The sequence below is a fragment of the Vicugna pacos genome, chromosome 6 (genome assembly GCF_048564905.1).
Source record: "Vicugna pacos chromosome 6, VicPac4, whole genome shotgun sequence".
In the NCBI taxonomy this organism is placed as follows: Eukaryota; Metazoa; Chordata; class Mammalia; order Artiodactyla; family Camelidae; genus Vicugna; species Vicugna pacos.
Genome location: NC_132992.1, coordinates 63,240,011 through 63,266,413, shown reverse-complemented (window position 1 = coordinate 63,266,413; position 26,403 = coordinate 63,240,011). Strand labels below are relative to the sequence as shown.

The 26,403-nt window shown below is 38.1% G+C and overlaps 1 protein-coding gene across 13 annotated transcripts in view; it reads right to left on the bottom strand.

Annotated features, from left to right (window-relative positions):
• SYNE2 (spectrin repeat containing nuclear envelope protein 2) overlaps positions 1 to 26,403 on the bottom strand; it is a 288,222-nt gene that overhangs the window by 91,542 nt on the left and 170,277 nt on the right. For 9 of the 13 annotated variants that reach the window (XM_072963192.1, XM_072963191.1, XM_072963196.1 and 6 more), the window contains 11 exons: positions 24,347 to 24,487; positions 21,846 to 22,028; positions 20,938 to 21,075; positions 15,398 to 15,583; positions 13,641 to 13,763; positions 11,239 to 11,421; positions 8,746 to 8,877; positions 5,354 to 5,551; positions 4,562 to 4,744; positions 3,344 to 3,454; positions 754 to 870 (listed from right to left, as the gene is read on the bottom strand). In XM_072963192.1, the coding sequence (XP_072819293.1) occupies positions 754 to 870; positions 3,344 to 3,454; positions 4,562 to 4,744; positions 5,354 to 5,551; positions 8,746 to 8,877; positions 11,239 to 11,421; positions 13,641 to 13,763; positions 15,398 to 15,583; positions 20,938 to 21,075; positions 21,846 to 22,028; positions 24,347 to 24,487 (1,695 nt within the window). The remainder of the gene's footprint in view (positions 1 to 753; positions 871 to 3,343; positions 3,455 to 4,561; positions 4,745 to 5,353; positions 5,552 to 8,745; positions 8,878 to 11,238; positions 11,422 to 13,640; positions 13,764 to 15,397; positions 15,584 to 20,937; positions 21,076 to 21,845; positions 22,029 to 24,346; positions 24,488 to 26,403) is intronic. The other 4 variants (XM_072963199.1, XM_072963200.1, XM_072963201.1 and 1 more) reach the window with 1 other exon arrangement.

Below are 26,403 nucleotides of genomic sequence, written 5' to 3'. Positions count from 1 at the left end.
GTTAAAATGCAGATGAATTTTCTGGCTGTGGCTGTATTTCATGCCAAGATACCAACCCTTTATAAACAATTTACCACCAATGCTACAAACATCTGCACACCCTGCTCCTCCTTTTGATAAAATGCAAAACTGCCTGACTAAAGTATCCTATCTAATTGCACTGGTACAAATACTAAATATGCCGCTGGGATGGTATGGTGGTGGCTTACTGTGTGATGCCAAAACTACCTTGGTTTCACACCTTTAAATACTAAATATCCAAATTAGGGAGGCACATTGGAATAGTCTGGCTTTGTCTCCTTACTCCTCTACTTACCGATTGTACTTTTCCTCCCTGAGTTTTGATTTCCTCATTTGTAAACGTATGTCAGGCATTAACCTACCTTATTTAATCTGAGGATTAGATAGCAAATACAAATGCCTTTTATATAATGGGCAGTTAATCAGTAATAGCTCTCCTCCACTTTCATCACGCCCGTAAGTTATATCCACGGAAGAAGGAAGTAGGTGTTATTGAAAAGGCTGGTTCACCCTGACAAGTGGTGAGCTAGTAAAAAAATCTTGAATTGCTCTGTGCCGTGCTGACTCTCGATGTAAATATCTGATGGCAAATCTCCCAGTTTCCCAGCCTGGCAGCACATATGAAGATGTCAAAGTTCACAAAGAATTCTTGGTTTGCAATAGAAAATATTGCAAAACACAGAGAGCTGGTCATCTCAGGGGCTAGTCTGGGTATCACTGACAGGGACTTACCTCTTCTGTTGGGTTGGGGCTCAGGAAAAATTCGGGGCCCTGCTCAGTGTTTGGTGAGTCTGGTGCAAGAATCTGTGCCATGGAACTATCACATATGCTTATTTTTCCAGCTGCCTCCTGTAAAAAAAAGAACAAGGGGTCCAGAAAAGTTCCTGCCCTGCTGCCACACAAGTCAGTCTTCCTGCATCTGCTCATTTTATAAATCATCTGCTTGCAAAAATGTCCAGAGAAGTCAGGTGTATTTAGGAAAAAGTTTGTTCATTAGGGAAAAAAAATCCACTTACTCACATTTGTCTTCATTTGTAGACTGAAAGGCTCTAAGGCTCTGTAGTTAATGAGGAACATACAAGGAATCTAGAGAATTATGTATTTAAATGGATTATTATGAGAATTAAAATTAAATAAGATTATATGATAAAGGTCACATTCCCAATAAATGGGAGGAAAGATGAATTTTTAAACTTTGGGAACAACTATCCAGGCATTTCATGAAAAATATAACTAAATCCTTGTTTCACTACTAACAGTGAATTCTAATTATATCTAATATTTAGATGCAAAAGTTACAACATAAAAATTCTTGAAAAAAATATGAGTGAATCTACTTCTAATCTAGGAGTGGGGAGGGACTTTTAAAGCATGACAATAAAGGAAAAAATGTTAGTATTAACAATGTAAATAAAATAACACGCACCACAAAAGACACCACAATCTAAGCTAAAAAAGAAATAGACTGGGATGACATCTTGCAAAGTGTTAATATCCTTAATATATTAAGCATTCTTATAAGTCAGTAACCCCTCTGTAGAAAAAGTCAAATGGCATGAACAAGTAATTCATTAAAGAAGAATACAAAAGCCAATAAACACCTAAAGAGATATTCTACATTCTTATGTATGTAAGACAATTTAAGCCACTGGCTAGGTTTGGCTGAGATTGAAAATATTCAGTATCAGCTTGGAATCAGGAAAGAGGCACTTTCATGCATTCCTGGTAGGAATGCCAGGAATCCTTCTTGAGGACAGTTTGAGGGCAGTTTTTAAATGAATGTATACTTTTTTTGGAGGGGCAGGTAATTAGGTTTATTTATTTATTTGTTTATTTGTTTTTAATGGAGGTGCTGGGGATTGAACCCAGGACCTTGTGCTTGCTAAGTACACACTTTACCACTGAGCTATATCCTCCCCCCTGGATGTACACTTTGATCCAGCACTCTCAAATATTAGCTTAATCAAGGTTGAACAATGGGAAAATGAAATGTACACAAATAATTAACACAGTACAGTAGGAAAAGTTTGGATGTCACAATGGACCAATCTTGGTTGCACTATTTACAAGCTGCGAGATCTTGGACAAGTTAACCTGGACTCTCAGAGCCTCACTTACTTCATCTTTAAAGTGGGAATATAACCCACCTCACTCATTCCTATGATTATTAAACAAGAAAACATATACAAAGCATCTCATAGTTCCTAACAAAACGTTACTTTTTATTGTCCTGAAAATAGTAACTGCTACTAGAAAGGTATAAACCAAGAACCAAAGGTGAAGCTTACATAAACTGGACAGGTAGGTTGGGATCATGAAAAGTCTGGAATGCCAGGCTAAGAAGATAGCATTTTATTCAGTGGATAATCAGAATCCAGGAAAGACTGGAGCTTAGCATGAATTGTTTCAGGAAAAGCAATCAGTTAATACTGTATAGAGATATAAATGACTGGAGGTTATGAACACACTTAGAAGGCTACTCCCAAAGTCTAGGGAAGATGTTAACAAATTGCCTGGAACAGGATGATGACAAAAACAATGGGAGGAGAAGAAGGATCTGACGATTGACATCACTTGACCACTGATTGGCCATGAAAGGTAAGACAAATGAGGTACCTAAGATGACTCTGAAGTTTGTCTTAGACTGAGAATTAGTGATGCCATTAACAGACACTGAGAGATTAGAGGAAAAGCAAGCTTTGAAGGAAAATTGGGTTTGAGATGAAGAGAATACATCCAAAAAGAAAAAATATGTATATCTGGAGGGTAGAAATACAGAACAGACTAATGGGAAAGACAAGACTTGAGATTTGATTTGGAATCCCTGGCAAAGAGGTTACTGCCAAACCTATGAGAGGACCAGGGAGAAATCACCACAAGAGAACGTAGAGAAGAAAGAAGAGGACAAAACTCTGGGGGAATGCCTACTGTCACAGAAACAGGGCAAGAGAAGGAGACAGAAGAGGGGCTGCAGGTAGATGAAACAAGAAAGTGTAGAATTGGGAAAGCCAAAGGAACATTGCATTTCAAGAAGGAAGAGGTGGTTAGTGCTGGAGGGATCAAGAAAGGTTAGGACTAATAAAAGGGCACTAAATTGACACCCAGAAGTCAAGGGCAGTTTAAGTATAGTCATGGGCAAAATCCTGGTTACAAAGGGGGCCAAAAAAGAGGAGCGCCAAGTAAAGATATGTAGCTATAAATCAAAGAGGAAGCACCATGTAATTATCCTGGAAGCAGGATCAAGAAAGTCAGTGCATTAACGTAGCATACTGAGCCCAGGACAGGACATCAAAACGTAGAAGATAAAGATGCCCAGCATTACCTGAACAATGGTTCCAGAGGACGAGGATGCTCTATCTTCCTCCATGTCCTTGTCATGTTTCCAGAGAAAAGATGGAGACCCAGAAGATGGTTCTGCTTTCTCACCTCCACTCTAACACAGCAATCAACTGATTAGCAAAGGGAAGTGATTTCCTACCATCCTTCTCACCTCCTATGTAAGACTCAATTTACCAGGTGGCAGAATGGTAGCCCTTAATCCCACCCCTCCCCCTGTCTGTCATCGATTTCTCTGGCTAACTACATCATAGGAGTCCAAAAGTGGTTGCTATTCCTAAAGCCCCCCAAATAGTCTTAAAAGTTAGGGGTCAGCTCATGTCACACGAAGGGGAGCTTTCAAACAGTGCTTTAGGAATATGATCTGCTTTGGTAAATGTCACCTTAAAGGTTATGAACATGTATTTTTTGATTGTAGTCAAAGACAACAACCCATGTGATAAACATATCAGCTCAGAGGCAAAAACGGGTCTCAGACTCGTACTGAAACGCAGCCCTTTTTTTTGGCCCCGGTACCTCCTCCATTCTCACAATTCTCTCCACCATGAAGGGGCATAATCAGATTACACAGCTGTCTGGTGGTCAGAGTCTAGAGTACACCTCACTCCTCCTCGTCCTACAGCTCAGCCCCGCGGTGTCCTAGTGATGACTAAAGGACAACAGGCTGTTCTTTGTGACGCAGGGCTACAGAGCAGTCCACAGAACGAGCCGAGAGAACGCCTGGTGGTTATGTGTGAGACGTAAAAACTGGAAACCGCCGCTGTCTCCTTCCTTGTGGCACATGACCCGTTGTAACTTTAGTTTTTAAAGTGTGAAGTGGAAATTGATATCAGAAAAGACAGCTGGTAATAAAGGTCTCATTCAGCCAGCTCTGAGGGAGAAGTAAGGACAAGGAGTAGGGGTAGCTGCTAACACAATTCTTCGTGTCCTTGGCAATGCTGTCTTAGACTAAAAAAGTACTTGAAGCATGGAAAAAGAAAGTTTATAAAGCACACCTGGAGTGCCAAGCAAACGACAGACTTTCAAAACTCCCGAGAAAGTACTCAGAACTCAGGATACGACAAAGAACTTCATCTCCTGCCTTACATCAACAAGTGTGTCTGAATTACATTTAGCCCACTCTGGCCTGAAGTAGGTTTTGATGCACTTAAACCACCTTAATAACGTAAGACAACTACTTCAATCACCCTTATAAAATACCCACATTAAATTTTTTAAAATCCTCATGTTTCCATTCATTTGAAGATCTTCTCATTGACCTTTTGGAGATTTCGGTTCTAACGAACTTGAACAAGAAAATCATGTTCCTTACTTCACTCTTCAGGGAGCTCTCTTCTGCTTCTTCCTCCACTGCCGGCAGGAAGGACATGGAGCCTTTTCTGTTCAGCTGAAAGGCACAGCACAAAGACTTGCAGCCAGATGGCTGATCACCACTGCCAGGATCCCGGCCTGGCCGCGTTATTATGTAGCTCATTTTTTTTACATTCTTGACCCAAAATGTCCTCCCACACAAGTAGCCTCTGTGTCCAGCAACTTTCAGCTCATCCAGCCGAATATCACAACTCGGTCAAACCTGAGATCCCTTTCACATGTGCTGCTCTCTGTGCCCTCTTATCAAACAATTCAAGAATGTGATTCCTTGATGTGGATTCAGAGCGGGCTTAGGGAGGTCGGGGCCCACTTCTGAGTTTGCAGTGGGCTGACTGTTTAGTAGGAAGAGACTTCAAAGGGCGGCTGCCACCCACCTACCCATGGGATTTCACAAGCAGCTTTTTAAGTAACTTGGGCAGAAGAATTCTGGGTTGAGTCCAGAACAGACATGCCCTGAGGATTAATACTCACTAGTGAATAATTTCAGCCGAAGTATTTCCACTTTTAAAAATTCCTTTACCATAGGCCATAGACATAGAGGCCACAGGTTTTCCAGGTGAAAAATACTACCAATTTAAAGCCCGTGTGGAATGTGGGACCAGCATTAACCTGAAGCCACACCCACCTTCCACTCAGGAGCCTCCCTCTCAGCTGTGCCGTCCTCCTCCGGTGCTCCGGCTGCCAGCATCTCTGTTTCTGATTCCTGCTGTTCTTGCTGTAAGTGCTGGTGAAGGTTCAGTATGGCTGCCTTCAAGTCTACCAACAGGTCTTCTTTTTTCTGGTTCAAGCTCAGAATCTGCTTTTCCATATCTTCGATTTCTCCCTGTGCAGAAAAAGTGTGCATTGCTTTGGGATGTCCGTGACCTCTGCCACAGGAGCCGGCTTCATTTGGTACCAGGGATGAAGATTTTTCTATGCTGTGTGGTCTGCACAGCCAGGAGTTAGTCTCTCCATCCTGGCTGGGAAGGGTTTGTAAGCTCCCTTACAGGATGCCTCAGCCTCACCTGATACCTTGTCGAGCAATCTCTAGGGGGTCAAGTGGTGACTCAGAAATTTGTAACAAGCTCCATGGGTGACTGTGGTGTGTAGCCAGGGTTGGAGCCACCGCTCCAGGGGCCACAGGACTGACCAAATAGAATCCACAGGGTCAGGGGTCAGGAATCTGCCCTCTAACAAGCTCCCAGGAGACTCGTATCCAGACTAATATTCAGGAAATAGCTGAGAGAAAACGAGGCTAGAAATCTCACACTTTTATTATCACTTTGGAAGCCTTCCTTAGTATTACTGAATTCATTTACTTTTTTCTCACAAAGCTTCCTATCCAATGGGAATAAATAAACAAATAAAGGTACTGTGAGGTGTAACTTGTTATAGGAATATGGACAGATGAGTCCATATTCCCACAGCTTTATAACTTCCCATAGCTTTATAACATGACTTTAAAAATTGACACATGGGAATAAAATTTCTTATACACGGTAGAAGCGTACTTGCCCACCATCTGTCTAAGGGGACTGCAGAATTCCAGAATCCTAGATCTGGAGGAAATAGTGGGTGTTGTCTTGTCTGACATCCTCCTCTCTACAACCTTGAAAGGCATCATTCAAAGCCTAAACGTTGCTATGTTTCATCAGAAGACAATCTGCTCTTTTTTAGCAAACCTTTGTATATTGGAATTTTGTCCCTAATATATTTCTTAAGTCCCCTATTTATTCATTCATTCCTTTCTTCCTTATTTCTTTCTTGCCATCCATCCTTCCATCCTATAAATATTCATAGGATCATTATTTTTTCTTCTACAGACAGAGAAACTCATCATGTTTCCACCTGTAAGTGAGAGTTCTGAAGTCCAGAGAAAGAAGGTGATTTTTCCAGGGCTGCAGTGGTGACAGAGCACACACCTGGACTTCTAACACCCAGTCCCCATGGCTCCTCGGCTACTGCCCATGTCCTGACACCAATATCCCCATTCTGTCTGAAGTTAAACTTCTTGTGATTGTTTTGGGAAATGATAACTTAAGTAAATCTGAATTGGCTTTGGTGTATTTCCCTTTGCAGTAAACACTCAACTTCAGAGGTACAGTGTCTCCCAACAGATGTAATACTACAGCCATTAGAATAACACTTAGAGACACAGACTAGCCTGCAGAGCCAGCAGCATTATGGTGGCAGAGAAGGGCTCACTCCATGAGGTCAAGATCATTTTCATAATACTCAAGTGTTACCCGCCTTTCTCACTGTGTTGACATTTTTCACTGTGTGAGGTCGCAAAAGCAATGGTGGGTAAAACTCCTGACACCTTATGAATCAAAACAGGGATACCAACTGTATTAGTAGTGACTAGACGCTTCACTTAAGAATATCCTTGATAAAGCACATGTATTTTTTATATTCTGTATGACAACATGGGAAGCATGTATAAAGCACTTCTGCAGTTTACCGAAGTATGATGGTTGAGGAAGAGCTCTCATATAATTAAGTTTCAAGCCAACTTATTCTTTTCTTTTTCATAGAACACTATTTCTACTTGAAAAAAGACAGCTGTTAAACTATACATACATACATATACACACATATATAATGATTTTTTTGAAGAGGTAGATGTTAATATTAATACATTTATAAATATTAGTAAAATTTAATATTGGCTACTGAAATGTGTCACCATTTGGAGGATATACATAGCTAGTCAAACAATATTTTCCAAATGATCAAGCATGATGTTATACAATCACGCATGGCTGGAGATCCATTCCAAGTACAAGACAGACCGAGGGATTTTAACGTAAGAGTATGAAAAGTTCACTAACATGGCTTCAGATTCCATTTAACAATGAACCTGTGAGTAATACCTACTGGCTGGAGTGTAGTGTAGTTTCAAAGGATGTCCATAATTATTTAAAAGGGTTATTAAAGTAATCCGCCCTATCCTTGCATGTATCTTTGAGAGGTTGGATTATCTTTATATACTTCAAACAGAACTACGTATCTCAATAGCCTGAACGCAGAAGCACATGAGAATCTCTCCTAGTAGCCAGACAGACTAATGAGATTTGCAAAAACAAAAAGCAATGTCACTCTTCCCACTACATTTTGTTTGGGAAGATATAATTTCTTGCACCAAAATGTTCTTGCTATTAATATGTAATGGGTTTACTCTTGTCATTTTAAAATAAACTCAACAAATATATTTACATTTCTGAGTTTTAATATAAACAAAAGCTTTTCGGAGTCCTGGAATTTTTTAACGTAAAGGGAAACTTGACACTTTCAAAATACTGAAATATTTAATATATTGAGTCTGTCTTATTGAGTCCACCACTTGATAGCTGTGTCATCTTGGACCCCTTTGTACTTCACCTTAGACGCTGAGAAATTTGCCCTACATCTCACAGCTAGAAAGTGGTGTAACCTGGCTTTGAGTACCATAGCAATCGCTGGCCTACATCCACTAAATGGCAGGAAAAAAAGCAGCTCTCTACAATCCTTGGCCTGCAACTAGGTTTCTTCATTATAGAAATGCTGATTGAAAAACAAAGATTAAAAAAACCCCTAGCAAGAGAGGGTTAATGTGCAAACCACTGGACCTGAGTCCATAAGACATTATTAATTATGGCATCTGGAAAGACTGCTTAGTATATGCAACTGTTTATTACAACAGCATTCAGAGTCTTTACCTCTAAAGCCCAGCCTGTCTGACCCCTATGCCAGAAAATTAGCCAAAAGTCAGGTTGTCCAAATATCGTATGTTACATCAGCTTCTTTGGTACCAGGGCAAATTCAGGCCAAAAGGCACCAAGTTGAGGCTAAAGACACTTGAAAGGACTTCCATTATGATAATTATATAATTACCTATTTTTATGAAGTAAAAATGGAAAGTAAACACGTGCATAGAATACCTCAATTAGAAGAGAGAGACAGGAAATACACCATATCATCACAAAGGCCTCTAGGCACCACTGGCTTACAAAGTGACTGTTGAATGAACTGCGGGACAAATGAATGGAAGAAACATACCTGGACTTGTGGCAGGCTGGCAGCGTGGTCTGGTGACATGTGTTCCTGGGAGAATTCAGCTGAATAATTATTTAAGATCTGTTTCAGTTTTTCTATTTCTTCATCACATTCGCTAGTCTGTTTGATGACTATCTATAAAATAACCCCCCCCAAAGAAGAATCTTTGTTACAATCCAAGGCCTAGATCAATGGGCTACTGCTAACATCTGTCCTTATCACAAGTTCCAATCAATTACAGCAAATACGCACCACATAGATTCCAATAGGAAATGGTAGCCTAGATAGAGAACCAATGTTTGCAAAGCTGGCACCCGACCTTGTTCTACCTGATGCCAGAGCGCCTTGTGCAGTGCTCGGAGTACAGATCTAATCAGACATACTTTTGCTCCTAAGTATTTCCAGCCTAATGGGCTTATCCTGGGAGCATTTGATAGCATGTTAACATAAAGCTGCCAAGTTTTATGAAATTACTGGTATGTCACATACACCATTTTAATACATATTCCATGTGGGGCTTTCCTCACAGAAAGGTGACATCCCTGATTCAGGATGGAACGGGCATGTGATGTGAGAAATGTGGATTTTCCTGGTCCAGACACATCCTCACCTGGTACCTCCTGGGATCTGTGATATACATTTTATAGTAAAAGATTGAGGTTTGAAAGCAGTCAGAGTTGGCAGAACAAGACAAAACCAGAACAATACCTGGGATCTAGGGTTAAGATAGTAGCAGAACTTGAACCTACTTGTGTACTGAGATGATCCAAGTGTAATGAAAGATAAAGAAATGGACTTCAAAAGAAAATCTAGATATTTCCCTGGTACGCTTCACAATGAAGCAAAATGCCTTTTGAAACTACGAAGTTTCTGGCCAACACAGAATTCTTCCTTGTATTTTCTTTAATATTTAACTATAATTTTAGCTGCAGGCTGGAAATGAATAACTACGTTCACTGTGCACACCTGCTCCCCAGCCATCAATAATGAGCTACATCCCACTACTCCCACCAAAAGTAATTTGTCTTATTCTCCACAACAAGGGCACTTAACAATACCTAAAGTAGGAATTCAAAGAAATGTACCATATTCTAATGATTTTCATTACCACTGGCTTACTGAGCTTTGCAATATCTGAGATGACATCCGATTTCCACTAACACAATACGATGGAAAATTTTAGTAGCACAGTTTGATACCTAACTTGGCACAAAATCTAATTTCCTCTCTATTTCCCCTCTTTCATCTTGTGCGGGAGTCACTTTAAAGCATAGTTAGGACTGTTATTCTCCTTTCCTGACCAGGAGACCAATAAAGCACAAAAAAAGATTAAAAATAATAGGTCAAATTTTCTATCTTTCTGTTTTTCTTCCCTTTATATTATTAAAAAATAGTACATTGAGTGCCAGATCTTTCTTTCTCCCTGTGGACGTTAGGAAATGACATCAGCTGGTCAGTAGTCAGGCCAGAAACTACGTGAACTAAGACTCAAACCAGAGATGACAATGTTCTCCAATCTTAGGAGAACAGAGTGACCACCAGAAGTGAATGAAATGTAAGAGGGAGAAAGAGATAGCAGTTTTCTTCCCATAACCAGGTGATGGGCGGGAGGAGGAAAAATAACCTGTCCTCCTAGCCTGACCCATTTAATCAAAAAAAAGTAGGCAGGACAGGGTGACTACCGAGAGGGCCGAGAAGCCTGGGACTCTTTCAGAAATCTCCTTTTCTTGTAAGAGTAGTTGTTGATGTAGGAATACAAACCAAAGTAAAATATAATGTCTAGTTAATGATAATTCCTGACTTGAGACAGATTAATCAAAACGTAAGAATAAAAAAAAAAAATCCGTGAGCTAGAAGATGTCAGAAGCAAGAGACCCCAAAATGGAGAATAAATACTAGAAACTCAACTTCTTTTCTTATTTGAACACGAATTAATCTTGACACCAGTTAACTCTGGTCCTTTAGCAAGTCACCTAACCTTTGGACATTAGTCTCCTAATGTGGAAAAATAAAGACGGCAAAGTGCCTATTCTATCTGTATCGTGTTGGTAATAAAACAAAATGATTAATGGGAAAGCAACTGAGATGTATAAAGAGATTATTGTGGGTCTGTCAGCTTCAGGAGACTGCAAATGTACACTGTTCAGGGTTGAATCTCTTCCCACAGTGTTTTACCCATGTAGATCTTTGATTATTATAGATTGAATTAAATAGACCATAACTACACTTTAATGTCTTCAACCAGGACAAAGGTAAGAGCTGAGAAAAATCACTTTGGCCCCATTTGAGCAATAAGACACTCTCTTATACCAAATGTCACCTCCTGGATAGTAATACTAGAAGAGACCAAAAAAAAAAAAAAAAAAAAAAACAACACCGGTAGCATCTTACTTTGTCATGGGAATGTGATCGACCCAACCATTAAAACAGAAAACACAACCAGCTTTTGCTGAACACTTTCATCCAATAGGTTGGCCATCACCACAAACTACTCACCTTTAATAACTCATTTTGCTCCTGAGTCACATTTTCCAACAGTTTTACACCTTGTGAAAGCTGATTTGTCCTCTGAAACACAGGCAGAGTTTTCATTCCTGTCTGGGGCAACCTCAGCTCCACTTGGTAAGACAGTATTTCAGCAATGGTTTTCTTCATGGGACGTATATTTTCCAGTATGACCTTAATGATATTAGATAAACATGGTACATAAATGGGGAAAAAAGGCCACTTCCTAAATCTATTTCAAATTAAACTTTAGTCTTTATTCTACAGTTTTGATTTTTAAAAAAGTTCTTTAGCTCAGGTTGAAAAAAATTTAGGTATTACTTGCAACCCGGTAGTTAAAAGTCTCAGAGAAGAATGCTTGGAGCAACAGTCACCTCCCGCACAACATCATGCATCTAGACAACCCTGTCCTTCTTTGTCTCCCTCCCACCCCTCTCTGTAGAGCTGCCGTTTGGCTTTGTGTGTCGCCCCCAGGCAGCGAGCTATGCAAAAGCAGGCACGGCCTCCTATTAACTTTCATGGCAACTGCACCCAGCACAGGGCTCTCCACACAGCAGGCCCTCCAAAAATGCTTACTGAATTGAACAGAACAGCCTGGCCAAATTTCATAAGTCCCAAAAATGTACTCATAGTTTGCTTTAATGACATCTGATCAAAGGAAACCTGGATTTACATTATGAATAAATTAGAGGAGAGTATTCAAGTTACTAAGTACTTCGTATATAGTATTTCATTTAATCTTCACACCCACCCTAGAAGGTAGGTATTATGACTTGCTGTTCACAGGTAAGGAAACCGGGTTCACAAAAGTCAGAAGACCCAAGTGAGGGCAGACTGTCACAGGCAGGGTTGGGATTAGAACCCCGGGCTGCCTGACCCCAAAGCCCATGCTCTTAACCGTAGGCTAAATAGCATACAACATTTGTATGCTGTTTAGCATGACTCAGCTCCTATGCTAGGGGCTCTACATACATTATAATTCTCCAACATAATCACTACAATACCAATGTACAGATATGAAAGCGAATCCATGAAATGCTAACCAATCACTCAAAGGCACACAGCCAGCAAGCAGGGCAGCTGGGGCTGGAACCCAGTTTCCTGACTTGGAGGCTTAAGCTCTTGGACTATTAAACATCTGGGTTTGACTTGAAGGAAACACTATGAAATTTTGAAACTTTAGAAATTAAATGAAAAAATAGCCTAAAGGGAAAATTATTTTTATATAAATAGCACTGCAAATGGTTTAAAATGATATTTATAGTCATTCATATCTACTTCTCAACTTTATTTTGCTATTCCTTTAGCAAGACCAAATACTTTATGTCACATCATATTTTTTAAACATATTTCTTTTTTTTTAAATCGAAGTATGGTTGGTTTAAATGCTGTGTTAATTTCTGGTATACAGCATAGTGATTCAGTTATACATACATATATCACATATATATTCCTTTTCATATTCTTTTTCATTATAAACTATTACAAGCTATTGAAGTTAGTTCCCTGTGCTATAGAGTAGGACCTTGTTGTTTATCTATTTTAGATATGATAGTATCTGCAAATTCTGAACTCCCAATTTATCTCTCCCCATCCCCTTTCCCCTCTGGTAACCACAAGTTTGCTTTCTATGTCTGTGAGTCTGTTTCTGTTTTGCAAATAAGTTCATTTGTCTCACTTTTTTAGATTCCACATATGAGTGGTATTATATGGTATTTTTCTTTCTCTTTTTGGCTTGCTTCACTTATTATGACAATCTTCAGGTCCATCCATGTTGCTGCAAATCGTATTACACCACAGCTTCTTTATCCAATCATCTGTTGATGGACATTCAGGTTGCTTCCGTGTCTTGGCTATTGTAAATATTGCTGCTATCAACATTGGGGGGTATATATATCTTTTTGAATTAGAGTTTCCTCCTAATATACACCCAGGAATGAGATTGCTGGATCATGTGGTGAGTCTATTTTCAGTCTTTTAAGGAATTTCCATACTGTTTTCCATAATGGCTGCACCAAACTACATTCCCACCAACAGTGTAGGAAAGTTCCCTTTTCTCCACACCCTCTCCAGTATTTATTGTTTGTGGACTTTGGAATGATGGTCATTCTGACCAGTGTGAGGTGATATCTCACTGCAGTTTTGATTTGCATTTCTCTGATAATTAGTGATAATGAGCATTTTTTCATGTGCCTATTGGCCACCTGTATAGTCTTTTTTTCTCCCCTTTAATGGAGGCACTAAGGATTAAACCCAGCACATCAAGCATGTACTTTACCACTGAGCTATACCCCACACCCTAATATCTTTTTTTCACATCATATTATAAGATATTTTAAAATAAGCATAGTAAGTATTAAGAGAAAATATTTTTAATGATGATCCATGCTTACCTCCCCATGCTTAAGATGTTCTTCAGGTGAAAAGTCAAATATTTCTTCTGATAACAGGATAGCTTTGATTTTTGAAACTCTTTTCTCCATTGATTTTACTTCCATTTCAATGGCAACCACATCCTAGAATTTCATAAACAAAAAAACACACTCAGGTAGTATATGTTGTATGTTAATAACCTGTATAAAACACAATTTATTCTCATTTATTCTATGCTCGTATTTAATCCAAATCCGTTTGCCACTTCTATCTCTTAAGAACTAACCAAGTGCTACACAGATTGTTCTTAATAAAAATGTTATTCTATTAGTAATAGCATACTGTACTACAAAGCACTGCTTATACCTTGTTGAGTTAAATATCCTCATAGGGCCAATTTTCAATTATTTATGCTATGAGAACGAAAGCAGTATGCTTTTGAACCAATTTTTAAGTAAATTCTCAATTATCTACAAACTCTTTAGATTTATCTTTGGAATGTGTTTAAACACTTGAATGCAGTGGGTCTAACATTGAAAAATTTCCCACTACTTTAAGTAAAATGCTAAAGTCACCCTTGGGAAACAAACACACAAGGAGCTGGAAAATTGCCAGATTTTCTTGCCAATGCCCTAACAATCTGTTGCCATGTGGAGAGTCACTAAACAACCTTAATACCTACTCAGGTTAATTTAGACAGTCAATCATTTGTGTAGTGGCTATTCTCCTATCAATGTCAACTTCTAGAATGTGGCCAAGAATCTTAAAGTGAAAATGCTGCAATTTGTGCTATTAAACCTACATATTTAAGAATATGTGCTTTAAAACCTACCCACTGAAGTCCACCTACACTGTAAGAGGGCCTTCAGATCTTTTGAGCTTAATGCAGATAAACTGAAGCAAAAATAACATATATTTAATATTGAAAGGAACAGAAAAACTTCCATAGAAATAGACTAAGGGTTTCAAATTATAGCAATTTGGAGCCATTCAATATAGGACAAACATAACTATAATAGCAAATGAAGCAGTAAGTATAGTAACTTATACTGATATCTTCAAATTATGAGAAGTTCAATTATATTGAAATTATTTTCTGCACTTTATATTTAAAGAAAGTATATAAAGGTATACAATGTATCTTAGAGTAACTTCAAGCAAAAGTTGTAGAAGCATTTAATGATTTTGGAAAAAGCTTCAATAACCAAGAATATTTAACAAGTATGAGTCCCTGCAATTAAGTAAGTATGGCGCTGGGACTGTAACTAAGAAATAAAAGGTAAATAATTAAGACTAACTGCATCTGCCTTTGCTGTGTGTCTCCATCTTTAAATAAATACCTTACACATTTCAAGCTAAAATAAATAAAATAACTTAAAAATCCAGTGGCTGGTATATAGCAGAACCTCAACAAATATCTGCTATTGGTGAATGAAGACTTGGGAAGTTATCTGCTTTAACTCCTTCTTTGCTAATCTGTGCTTTAAAATCAATAATATCTCCTCTCTGACAGAGAAAACACTGAGCTTATTTGATCAGGATTCTTCCCTTTAAATAGACCACTTCTGGACTGGGAGTGGGGATATAATTTCTTGTTGTAGTTGCACTACAGGTTGCAGAGTAAAGTAAGATATAATTCAAGGAATAACATAAGTGAAAAATGTGCCAGATCAATGTGTCTTCATATAATTGGGAGCTGATTAGCAGTATAACTCTAATTTACTAAATGAACTATAAACTCAGAATAAGAAGCCACATCTATATAGAGCCAACTTACATCAGCCATTCGCTGAATCTGTGGAAGGCTTTCCATGATTTTTTGCTGTAAAGCTGCTACTTGATGACTTAACTCTTGAACAGACTGTGCTAAATCATCTGTTTCAAAAATTATGGACAAGTCTTCCAGATCCGTGAAAGCTGAATGTAACAGATTGTGCTTTTGTTCTGAATCTTCCAAAGCCATCTAGATAATGGGAAATATGGGGAAAAAGAGAGAAACATCAAGATACTGGAACAAGTGGGTTAAAATTTTAATCAGAGAAAATGCTATAACTACGTATGGGGAACATGTTAACTAGACTTATTGTGGGTGATCATTTTGCAATACACACAAGTATTGAATCATTCTGTTGTACACCTGAAACTAATAAATGTATGTGCATTATATCTTAATCAAAAAATTTAAACCAGAAAATCTGAATTTTGCAACATTTCCAACTCCTGTTCAATTCCAGTTTCATAATAAAACACTGAACATTGTCTCTTGTCAATGGCAACAGAGGACTATAGAGTCTCTACCTCATTCTGATGGGCTTGCAGCAGCTACTTCACACCATGTAACCCTGCTCCTCCAGCCACGGTTAACAGGGTCAGAAACACTTGACCTGCAGTCCATCCCCCTGAATTTTGGAATTAGGGCCAAGAAAGCCATTCAGTTGGCAGGACTTGTAATGTTGGGAACATGGATTTGGGAGATATAGATAAATGAAGTGGGGACGAGAAATGAAGAGGTAGTCCTGTGGCTTGCCAGTCCTGGTGCCAGTGTTGTCCTTGGCCTTACCACATGGAGCCACTGACTCTCATGATACATCTCTACAGCTTCAGCTGACTTGAATAACCTGATACCAAAAGAGCTCTATCTGACAAAACCAATTAAACTGAAAAATATCCCTTTTTAGAATTTCTTAGATACTCTTCCTTATAATATTTCTTTTTCTTTTAATAATTATAATTATTAACTTTCAAGCTTAAGATTTCAAAATATTTCAGCCACCTATGAGAAATGTTCAACTCACTAATGTAGTCTTCAGGTAATTAAAAGAAAATCACTGATACAAGAGAACATTTACTTACGCAACTAGAACTCTAGTCTTAAGTCTAAAATGGATCAGGTTATTCAGGATTTTATATTGATCTTATTCAAAACTCTAGCAGGAGAAAGCTTTAAGGAAAATAGAACTTAAAACCAAAGCTTTTTCCAATAATCCTATTTACAGTAACAGCAAGGAAAAAAAAAACCCATAAAATACTCAGGAATAAATTCAACATTTTACATTAAAGAGAAATTAAATAAGATGAAAATAAATAGAGAGATACATCATGTTCCTGGATTGGAACAGTCAATGTAGTTAAGATGTAAATTCATGCCAAAGTCATCAAGATGTAATATAATCCCACTCAAAATTCCAGCAGACCTCTGCATCGATATTGACAAGTTGATTCTAAAACGTACATGGAAATGCAAAAGACCCATGTTAGCCAAAACAAATTTGAAAAAGAAGGACTAAGTTGTATAATTTCTGCTACCTGGTATCAAGATTCACAATAAAGCTGTAGTAATCAAGACTGTGCCATATTGGTAAAAGAACAAAGATCAGTGGAACAGAAGAGAGAGCCCAGATATAGACTCACAGACATAAGAGGTCAATTGGTTTTCAACAAAGCACCGAAGTAATACAACAGTGAGTCTTTTCAAACATGATGCTAGAACAACTGGATATTCCCATAGGAAAAAAGTGAGCCTTGATTCTTGCTTCATACACATACGAAAATTAACTTAAAATGGATTATAGACCTAACATAAGTGTTAAAACTATAAAAATTTCTAGAAGAAAAGATAGGAGGAAATCTTTGTGACCTTGGGTTAGATAATGATTTTTCAGATACAACACAAAAGTACAATCCATAAAAGAAAAATATTGATAAATCAGATCTCATCAAATTAAAAACATTCGCTCTCTGAAAGACAATATTGAGAGAATGAAAAGAAAAGCCATAGCTAGGAGAAAATATTTGTAAATCACATATCTGATAAAGGACTATATTTTAGAATATTTCATAAATAATTCATATAATTCAATGGTAAGAAGACAAATACCCAGTTAATAAATGGGCAAAAAACCCCAAAACAGACATTTCACAAAGGAAGTGTATAAATGTCAAATAAGCATATGAATAAACACTCAAATAAGCACACGAATAAATGTTCAAATACATAAATCATTAATCATTGGAGAAATGCCACTTAAACCATAATGAAATACCACTACATGTCACTGGAGTGGCTAAAATTTAAGACAGATAATATCAACTACTGGTAAGAATGTGGAGTAATTATTCCTCACACTGCCAATGGGAATGAAAAATGGTAGTCATTTTGGAAAACAATTTGGTGGTTTTATATGTAGTTAAATACCATGAGAGCCAGCAATCTACTCCTAGGTATTCACCAAATGGAATGATGTGAAAGCATATGTCCACATAGAGATTTGCAAATGAATGTTCATAGCAGCTTTGCTCATAATAGCTGTCCCAGCTTCTACACTGGCCCCGATAATCCCTACCTCCTGGTGTTCATGCCCTTGTAACTGGCTCTCCTAAATGTAGGCTCAGCTTACTGATTTACTTCTAATAAAATATGGAAGAAGTGATGAGATTCCACTTCCAAGATCAGGTTAGAAGAGGATGTTTCTGTCTTGGAAGCCCTCTCCCTCTCTATTATTTCATTTGTGTGAGGGAAGCCAGCTGTCATGCCATGAGGCAGTCTTGTGGAGAGGCCACATGTCTATGAATGGAAGAGGATCTCCTGAGTCCTGCCCACAGCCAAGGGAATGAGCTCGGAAATGCATCTTGTCTCTTCCTTCATCCAAACTGAGCCTTCAGATGAGACCAGTCTTGGCCAACACCCTGACTGGATTCTCAGAGAGACCTTGAGCCACAGGCACTCAGGTAAGCCATGCTTGAATTTCAGACCCACAGAAATTGTGATGTAAGAATTGTTTCTTCTTGTTTTAAGCTGCTAACTTCAGGAGTTACACAGCAATAGATGTGGAATACATAGCCCCAAAGTTGAAACAACCCAAATGTTCATTAAACATATTGCATATTTCCACAAATGGAATAATATTCAGCAGTCAAAAGAATAAACTACTTATAAACGTAACAACCTGGATGAATCTCAAAAGCTAAGTAAGAGAAGTCAGGCACAAAAGACTATACGCTGTATGATTCTATGTGTAGTGCGAGTGGAGAAAAGGCTAAACCACAGGAACAGAAAGCAACGAGTGAGTGATTACATGGGCTGAAGACAGGTGAAAGGGCACTGACTGCAAAAGGACATGAGGAAACTTCTGGGGGTGATGGAAATGGTCTTTATCTATTGACGGTGGCAGGGATTACACAACTGTATGCCTTTATCAAAACTCACCTAACTATATTTATATTTTACTCTATGTAAATTAGACCTTAATGAAGTTGATTTTAAAAACAAGATGCTTCCCTATTTTCACAATGATAATTTACGTTTCAGTGAGTCTTAATTACAACACCCGTCTTTATGGAATCATCTTCAGATTATGAAAACCTATTTTAACAAATACAATCCAGGGGAAGGTTATAGTGCAATTAAAACAGACTTTTAAAGCTTAGTTGAGGGTTGTGATACTTCTTTAAGAGTCATTTTAAAAATCAATGCCAGGTAATGTTAGAAAAATGGTAAAGGGTATCCTAAAAGTAGGACAACTATTCTCAAAATAGGAACAAAATGGGGTATTTACATGTACCTAATAATTTGGGACTTGTTTCCCACTGGGGGATTTATTAGGATATATTTTGTGGCAAATCAGCCTGCATGACCCCTTGTCCCTACTTCCTTTAGTAATAACCTAGAGTTCTACTCAGTTCTAGCTCATGAACAAAGGCCAGCAAATTAGGGTGTCCTAAACAGTTTGAGAGAGATACGTTCACACTTTCACATTTGTGTCAGAAGACAGTAAAAGCTCAGCTGTTTTTGCTCGAGCTCATTCTTGTACAGTTTTTTTTTTTAAACTCCTAAGTAAGTATTTGAGGAAAAAAAGCATCACTCCTCTCTTCTGTCTTTGCAAACTTACTGCGAATGGTGAAAACTACAGGAGATTTAAAATAAAAAGACGACATGCTTGGGGGATGTAGAAAGTCATCCCAAGAGGTGGAGGCAGAAATCACTGGAGAGGGGAAGAAAAGAAACAAGTGGGTGAAAATGCAGTATCTTTACAAACTGTTACCATAAGAAAAAAATGTGCCAACAAATCTCAAACATCAGGGAGGTACGAAGTCAGCTGTTACTTAGGAACACAGTGTGCTACTTTTAAAGATATATTAAAAAAAAAAAAAGAGCTGGATTAACTTTGAGGTCTGATCACTCTAAAAAATTGTTATAGAATAAACCCTTTCTAAAGAGATTCTTTCTCCTGGCTGGATAATATCAGAGAAGAGAAATATGCTTTCACAACAAAATTTAATCCAATAGTTGGCATCCGGGAGCTCCCTTGCAGTCATGGCCCTGAGTAGGAAAATACTTTTCATTTGTTTTGTCTCTGGAAGTTAGCATGGAGACACAGGGCACCTGCAGAGCACCAGGAAGAACGGGAGATTTGGAGTCATGGCATGCTAGACCCGGAGGGAATGACAGATTCGTTTTCTAATGCTGTGTAACTACCACAAACTTAGCAGCTTAAAATAAAACAAACTTATTGTCTCGTAGTTTCCATGGCTCAGGAGTCCAGGTGTAGCTTAGGTGGGTCCTCAGCTCAGGATGTCACAAGGCTGTAATCAAGGTGCCATCTGGAGCATGGGTTTCTCTTCCAAGTTCATTCAGGTTGTTGGGAGTAGAATTCAGTTGTAGGACCGAGATTCCTATTGCTGCTATTGACTAGGGGTCACTCTCAGCATCTGGAGGCCACCCTAGGGTGTTGGCCCCACCGCACTCTCACAGAATGTTGATTACTTACTCAATCCAGCAGGAGAATCCCTCTCTAGTTTGCTACCAGGGAGTCTTACATATCCCTCATTGGTCATGTATTCATGGCAGCGACTGTCCCATATCCTTAGCTACATAATGTAACCTAGTCAGTGGAGTGACTGTCTCATCACATACTCAGATTCCTGCCCACACTCAAGGAGAAGGGACCAGACAGGTCCTCTACACCAGGGAACAGGAATATCGGAAGCCATCTTGAAATTCAACCAACCAAAACCATCAGTACCACTCAGTGCAACATTCTTACTTTATAGACAGGGAAACCATGGCCCGTGGAGAACACAGGAAATTACCCAAAACATCATGAAGTAGTTATCAGGATGGAAAGAACTAGACCCTGGTCTCCAAATTCCCTGTCTAGAGCCTGCCACTCTCACAAGCTTTCTCTGACCACGTGGCATGCTTGAAGACAAAGTTGTTTTTTCAGGAAAGAAGGGGGAACAAAGCATCACGACAGTCAGCTAAGCAACTGATCATTCTGTAGATTCTATGACACCAGGAAACACCGGAAGAACACTCACCTGAAGAGTGCTAGCATGGTGACTCAGCGTCTTTGAAGAGTCATAGTCAGCAGGATCAGCCAGCAAACGACTGGTATTTTCTATCCAAGCCTCAGTACTCTTTAAAAGATCGTGATACTCCTCCATCTTAACTGTGGCCTGTGAAAGAGAAGCAGTACCAAACCCAGCCTGATAGCTTCCACCTGAGTTGAATGATTCTTGAATGAAGACTTGGTGCCTGTTGGTCAGTGGTGGCAGGCCTTGTAGGGCCCCAACCCACAATGGCTGGGCCACTTGCCCATCCCTTCAACCTGTGAAACTCATCCTGACCACAGGATGGATTGAAGAAGTTCCACCCCAAAGCTAGGGGCCTCAGCAAGGGTTCCAAGTTAGCCTTGCAACTAGTCTGGTTCTCATTCAATGCTCCATTCTGAAAACTGAACTTAGACTTTGTCCTCCTGCACAGGCCCTGTCATAGAGTACCGCAGTTCCTCTGAGAGTAGGTTCTTGCTTGGCTTTTACTAGATCACATGCACAGCTCACCCACCATGACCCCTACTTGGAAGGGAGGGCGGGGGTGTCTTATTCCCAAACGGCATCCTTTCTCTGGCTCCCTCTGGGGGCCTCTTGAAATCGCCTGTCCAATATTCCCTTACCTGTGGAGAAGCCCAGTTCTCACCTGGACTCCTACTGTGGTCTGACTTTTGGATCCTTGCTTCTGTCTGTCTAACCAGACTCCCTGCCTGTGCCAGCAGTGAAATCTGTCCCCTTGGTGCCCACCTGAATCTACTGTATGGCTCCAGCTTCAGGTCCTAAAACTGGCAATTGGAGAGAAACTGGCTGTCTCTGAATATATATTTTTGTTTTGTTTTAAACCCATCCCAATACCACCACATGCTACATGAAGCTGTCATGCATCACAGTAATACCTTGTTTAATTGTGAGGTTCTAGATTCTGCCCTCTGTGATACTTGCTGATACTGCTGGAAAGGAATCATCAAGTTATCCATCCATTCCTGTGCCTGTCCTGGGTCCTGTTCAACAATGTCCTGAACTTCTGAATCCAGCTCATTTAGCTTGGAATGCCAGAGATCCAGCTCATCCCACAGTTTCTGAAGAAGAAAATCGTAAATCAGTTTGGATGAAGATGGGTTAATTTCTAAGTTTCCACACAGTATTTGCACTTGTAAATGCTACCAAAAGGACATCACAGAGACGGCATTGCAGGCAAAGTTTTTCACTTATGCCCAGCAACCACTTGTGACCTGAACTGAAAAACACTTTTTCTGAGATCTCTTACTCTTAACTGTGTTCATTTCACTACAAATTAGCTGTAACAGAGCAGAAAGTCCTGGACATTTCCAGAGATGAATGACACCAAACAAGGTCAACATAACCTTAATCTTTTGAGAATGATGAGGTAACATTATGTTCAAAAGGGCTTAGGTAAATACCTGAACCTATTTAGAGCTATCTATACATGTACTTAATCTGCTCAGACTCAGGACTAAAGCAGTGGCAGAAAATTCTAGCCATATGTATTAGTAGCAACTGCTTTTGGCTCAAGAAACCAGTAGGATGGGTTCAAATATGGACTTGACTGGGCAGAGAAAATCTCAAAGGTAACATTCAATTCTTACTAAATATCCACGTAAGAACATAATTTTTAGAAATGGGAAAATCTGACTGGTTAAATTGCTTATCAAGAACCAAGATTTTGTCCAATGGTTAGCCATATTCTGACCATTTTTATTTTTTAATTTAATTCTTTTTTATCTTTGATATCATATTAGTTTGACTTAGAGGGGGCTGCAAAGTCAAAGGCAGGTATGATTGCAAGCAAATCTTGTTTATCTTATTTTAAGAGAGTATATATAGTATAATATCTTCTTAAATGAAAGGACATATACAATAGATATAATTATTTCTTTTAATTTTTGTAATTGTTTGTTTATTTTTACCAAAAGAAACAGTAGAGTTAAATTAGAAACCAAAGGAAGGGCTTAACTGCAGGGAGGGAATAGAAAGGAAGTGGTAAGAAGTTAGACTTCTTTGAGGATAACTTTTTTTAAATTCAGGTATAACTGACATATTATATTAGTTTCAGGTGTACAACATAATACTTCAATACTTGTATATACTGCAAAATGATCACCACAATAAGTCTAGTTAAAATCTGTCACTATATATAGTTACAAAAAATTTCTTTCCTTGTGATGAGAACTTTTACGATCTATTCTTTTAGCCCTATTTTTAAAAGTCTCCATTCATATTAGAATATTAAAATGCAGATTAAAATAGTTTCCCATATGCAGTTTACTTGGAAGTTAAGAGGTAGAATGTTACATTTATATACAGTTCTACCTAAAACACTTTACAACAGAAATAAATTTGGAATTTCTAGTTTCCTGTTTCCCCTTAGCAGTCTAAAGAAAAGCTGTTAATACAATTCATATTCTTTGGCAATTCTAGGTCTTTGATGGTTCCATATAAATTTTATTATGATTTGTTCTAGTTCTGTGAAATATGTCCTGGGTAATTTGATAGGGATTGCATTAAATCTGTAGATTGCCTTGGGCAGTGTGACCATTTTAACAATACTTATTCTTCCAATCCAGGAGCATGGGATATCTTTCCATTTTTCAAAGCCCTCTTTAATTTCCTTCATCAGTGGTTTATAGTTTTCTGTGTATAATTCTTTCACGTCTTTGATTAGATTTATTCCTAGATATTTTATTACTTTGGGTGCTATTTTAAAGGGGATTGTTTCTTTACTTTCTTTTTCTGTTGATTCATTGTTAGTGTAAAGAAATGCAACTGATTTTTGAACGTTAATCTTGTAACCTACTACCTTGCTGAATTCTTTGATCAGCTCTAGTAGTTTTTGTCTGGACCTTTTAGGGTTTTCTATATATAGTAACATGTTGTCGGGATTTCAAAATTGCAGAATAGATAAACAAGATTATACTGTAGAGCACAGGGAAATATATACAAGATCTTATGGTAGCTCACAGAGAAAAAAATGTGTCAATAAATATATATATGTGTTCATGTATAACTGAAAAATTGTGCTCTACACTGGAATTTGACACAACATTGTAAAATGATTATAAATCAATAAAAAATGTTAAAAAAAGAATACAATTCATATTCTATTTAAGTATTTTTATAAATGAGTCTTCCCAAGGTAAGATTCTTACTTTTCTTCACTCCTGAAAAGGCCAGCTCACAATTATAGGCTCTCAGGAGTTTGGGCATATTCTCACCATGGAAAAACTGAGAACAATTTTTAAGTGCAGCCTTCTCTGCCAAGCGCCTGCAGGTGACACTCTCAGTAAGGAGGCCCCCGAAAATCTGGGTTAGGATCCCCGTGATGACTGATGAACCGGGAATATATCAAATGCTGAAGGAAGTTAAGGGAGGATATTACCTTTTGAATTTCTTGAGCTTTCTCAATATTTTGGCTTTTCTGCTGCAACATCTGTTCGACAGTATGAAGTCCTTTGTTAATTTCGTCTATTTTTCTACTCATTGCATACGATGGTGAGCTTTTCAAGACTTCACTGCTAATCTGTTACAAAGGGAGAAAGACAGTGGAGATGTTTTACGCACTCTACTCAGAGGTTCAAAGGATGAAAGGGGTAGTCACACTGGCAATTTTACTTGTGTAAGTCTTTCAAAGGCTAGGGGGAAAATCCCAAGCCATACCGACTAAGGCGTTAGTGAGAGGATAGATTAGTAGGTTAGGAAATGGCAGCTGTGCTGACCTGACCTTATAAATCCAACCTAAAAAAAGGAAAAAAACTGACCAACAAAAATGTGTCAAATGTAACTGACGGAATATGTACTACAGACACGTGTTGGACAAAACTACTGAAGTGACTGTTTGAAATATACCCTAGGGAGTAAATAATATGAAAAAATTCCTGGGAGATAAATTATTTATTATACAGTCTCTCCATTTTATGAGAGAATTCTCTGCACAGATTTGTTTTCAATAAAAGCAAACATTCAACCTGACTTAATAAATGTAACTCCCACCCTAATACTCATTTGGGTGAAATAATCTTCTAAAACTAGCTATTTTTTGCAGCAGAAAAAAGCTTAGTTTTTCTCTGTGTGAATGTTTCTAGTGTATGTTTTCCTAGCTGCTGAACAGTGTAATTTTTTTATCTGAATGATTTTCCTGAGAAAATAACTTCGCAAGGAAAGATAATGAATACTGAATGTGTCATTTTTTTTCAAATGCCTGATTAGTTTGTGTTCTTGTTTTTTTAATCTATGTTGATAAGGCTTTCTCAAAGCAGCCACCAAACAACAGAATAATACTTAATGTTTTTGTATAGCCCTTTTAATTCACTTTTTAAAACCACTGTATCTGTATAACCATTAAGACCAAATCTTCCAATGCAGATAATATATACAGATGCAGAAACTGAAACACAGTCTAAGTGACTTGTTTAAAACCACACAGCAAGGTAGTGGTTGAACTCCTGCAGAGGAGCCTCCAGCCACCAGATTCCAAAGATCCAGACTCTTTTTACAACACCAGGTTGTTTATACTTTCATATAATGATTTTATTTCACAGATCGTATCACAGTCAAGATTTTTAGGAAAAAAATTAATCCTGTGTTAGTTTTTTTTTTAAATTGCTGTATTAGCTTTTTATTGCTATGTAACAAATTACCACAAAAATGAAGCTTTCTGATATTTTGGTCAGTTACTCTTCTGGCAGAAATGCATATCATTTTGGTACGTTAGGAGAAATCATAATTCAAGAAAAATATGCAGTCACCTGAATTATACGGAATGGTACTATGTCTGTTGCCTGGACCCTTGAGACATATCACACAATAAAAATCAGTTGCTGTTTGTTACAAACATATACAAATATAAAAGTGACAGTTGAAATCTTCAACCCTAAGTTTCAAAGGTAGATTTTGATTATTAATTCACTTTGTTGGGGATTTTCACACGTCGTCACGAGGACTAAATTAAGTTTCTCTCAAAACATTTAGTATTCTCTTACAATAAAAATCAATAGTACATGATCCCTGAGGCAGTACCTCATAACAGATTATCTTGTGTGTCAAATCTACAAGGTTTGTTATTATGGATATTAAAAGTTTGCATGTTTTTTACGTAGGTTAGATTTTCCAAAAAAATGTCATCAGTTCAAAATCTTGTGTGTGCATAGACTATTTATTCATTAAATTATAGGTATTCTAGGCTTCAAAAAGCAATACAAAAATTCTTCTGTGTATGCTGGACCAAAGAGAACTTTGTTGTTGGATCTGGGCAGCCATTAAAAAAAAATACAGTAAAATTGTCTTGCTAAACAACTATGTCTCTACCACTACGAAACATTTCCCACTCTTACTTCCAACCTGGACTTTCAGGTATAAAGATTTGCCCAGGTATGCTTTGTGAGAATTCTGTTACCATCATCATTAGAAAGACACTGTGTATTAAGTGCTATTCCTTGT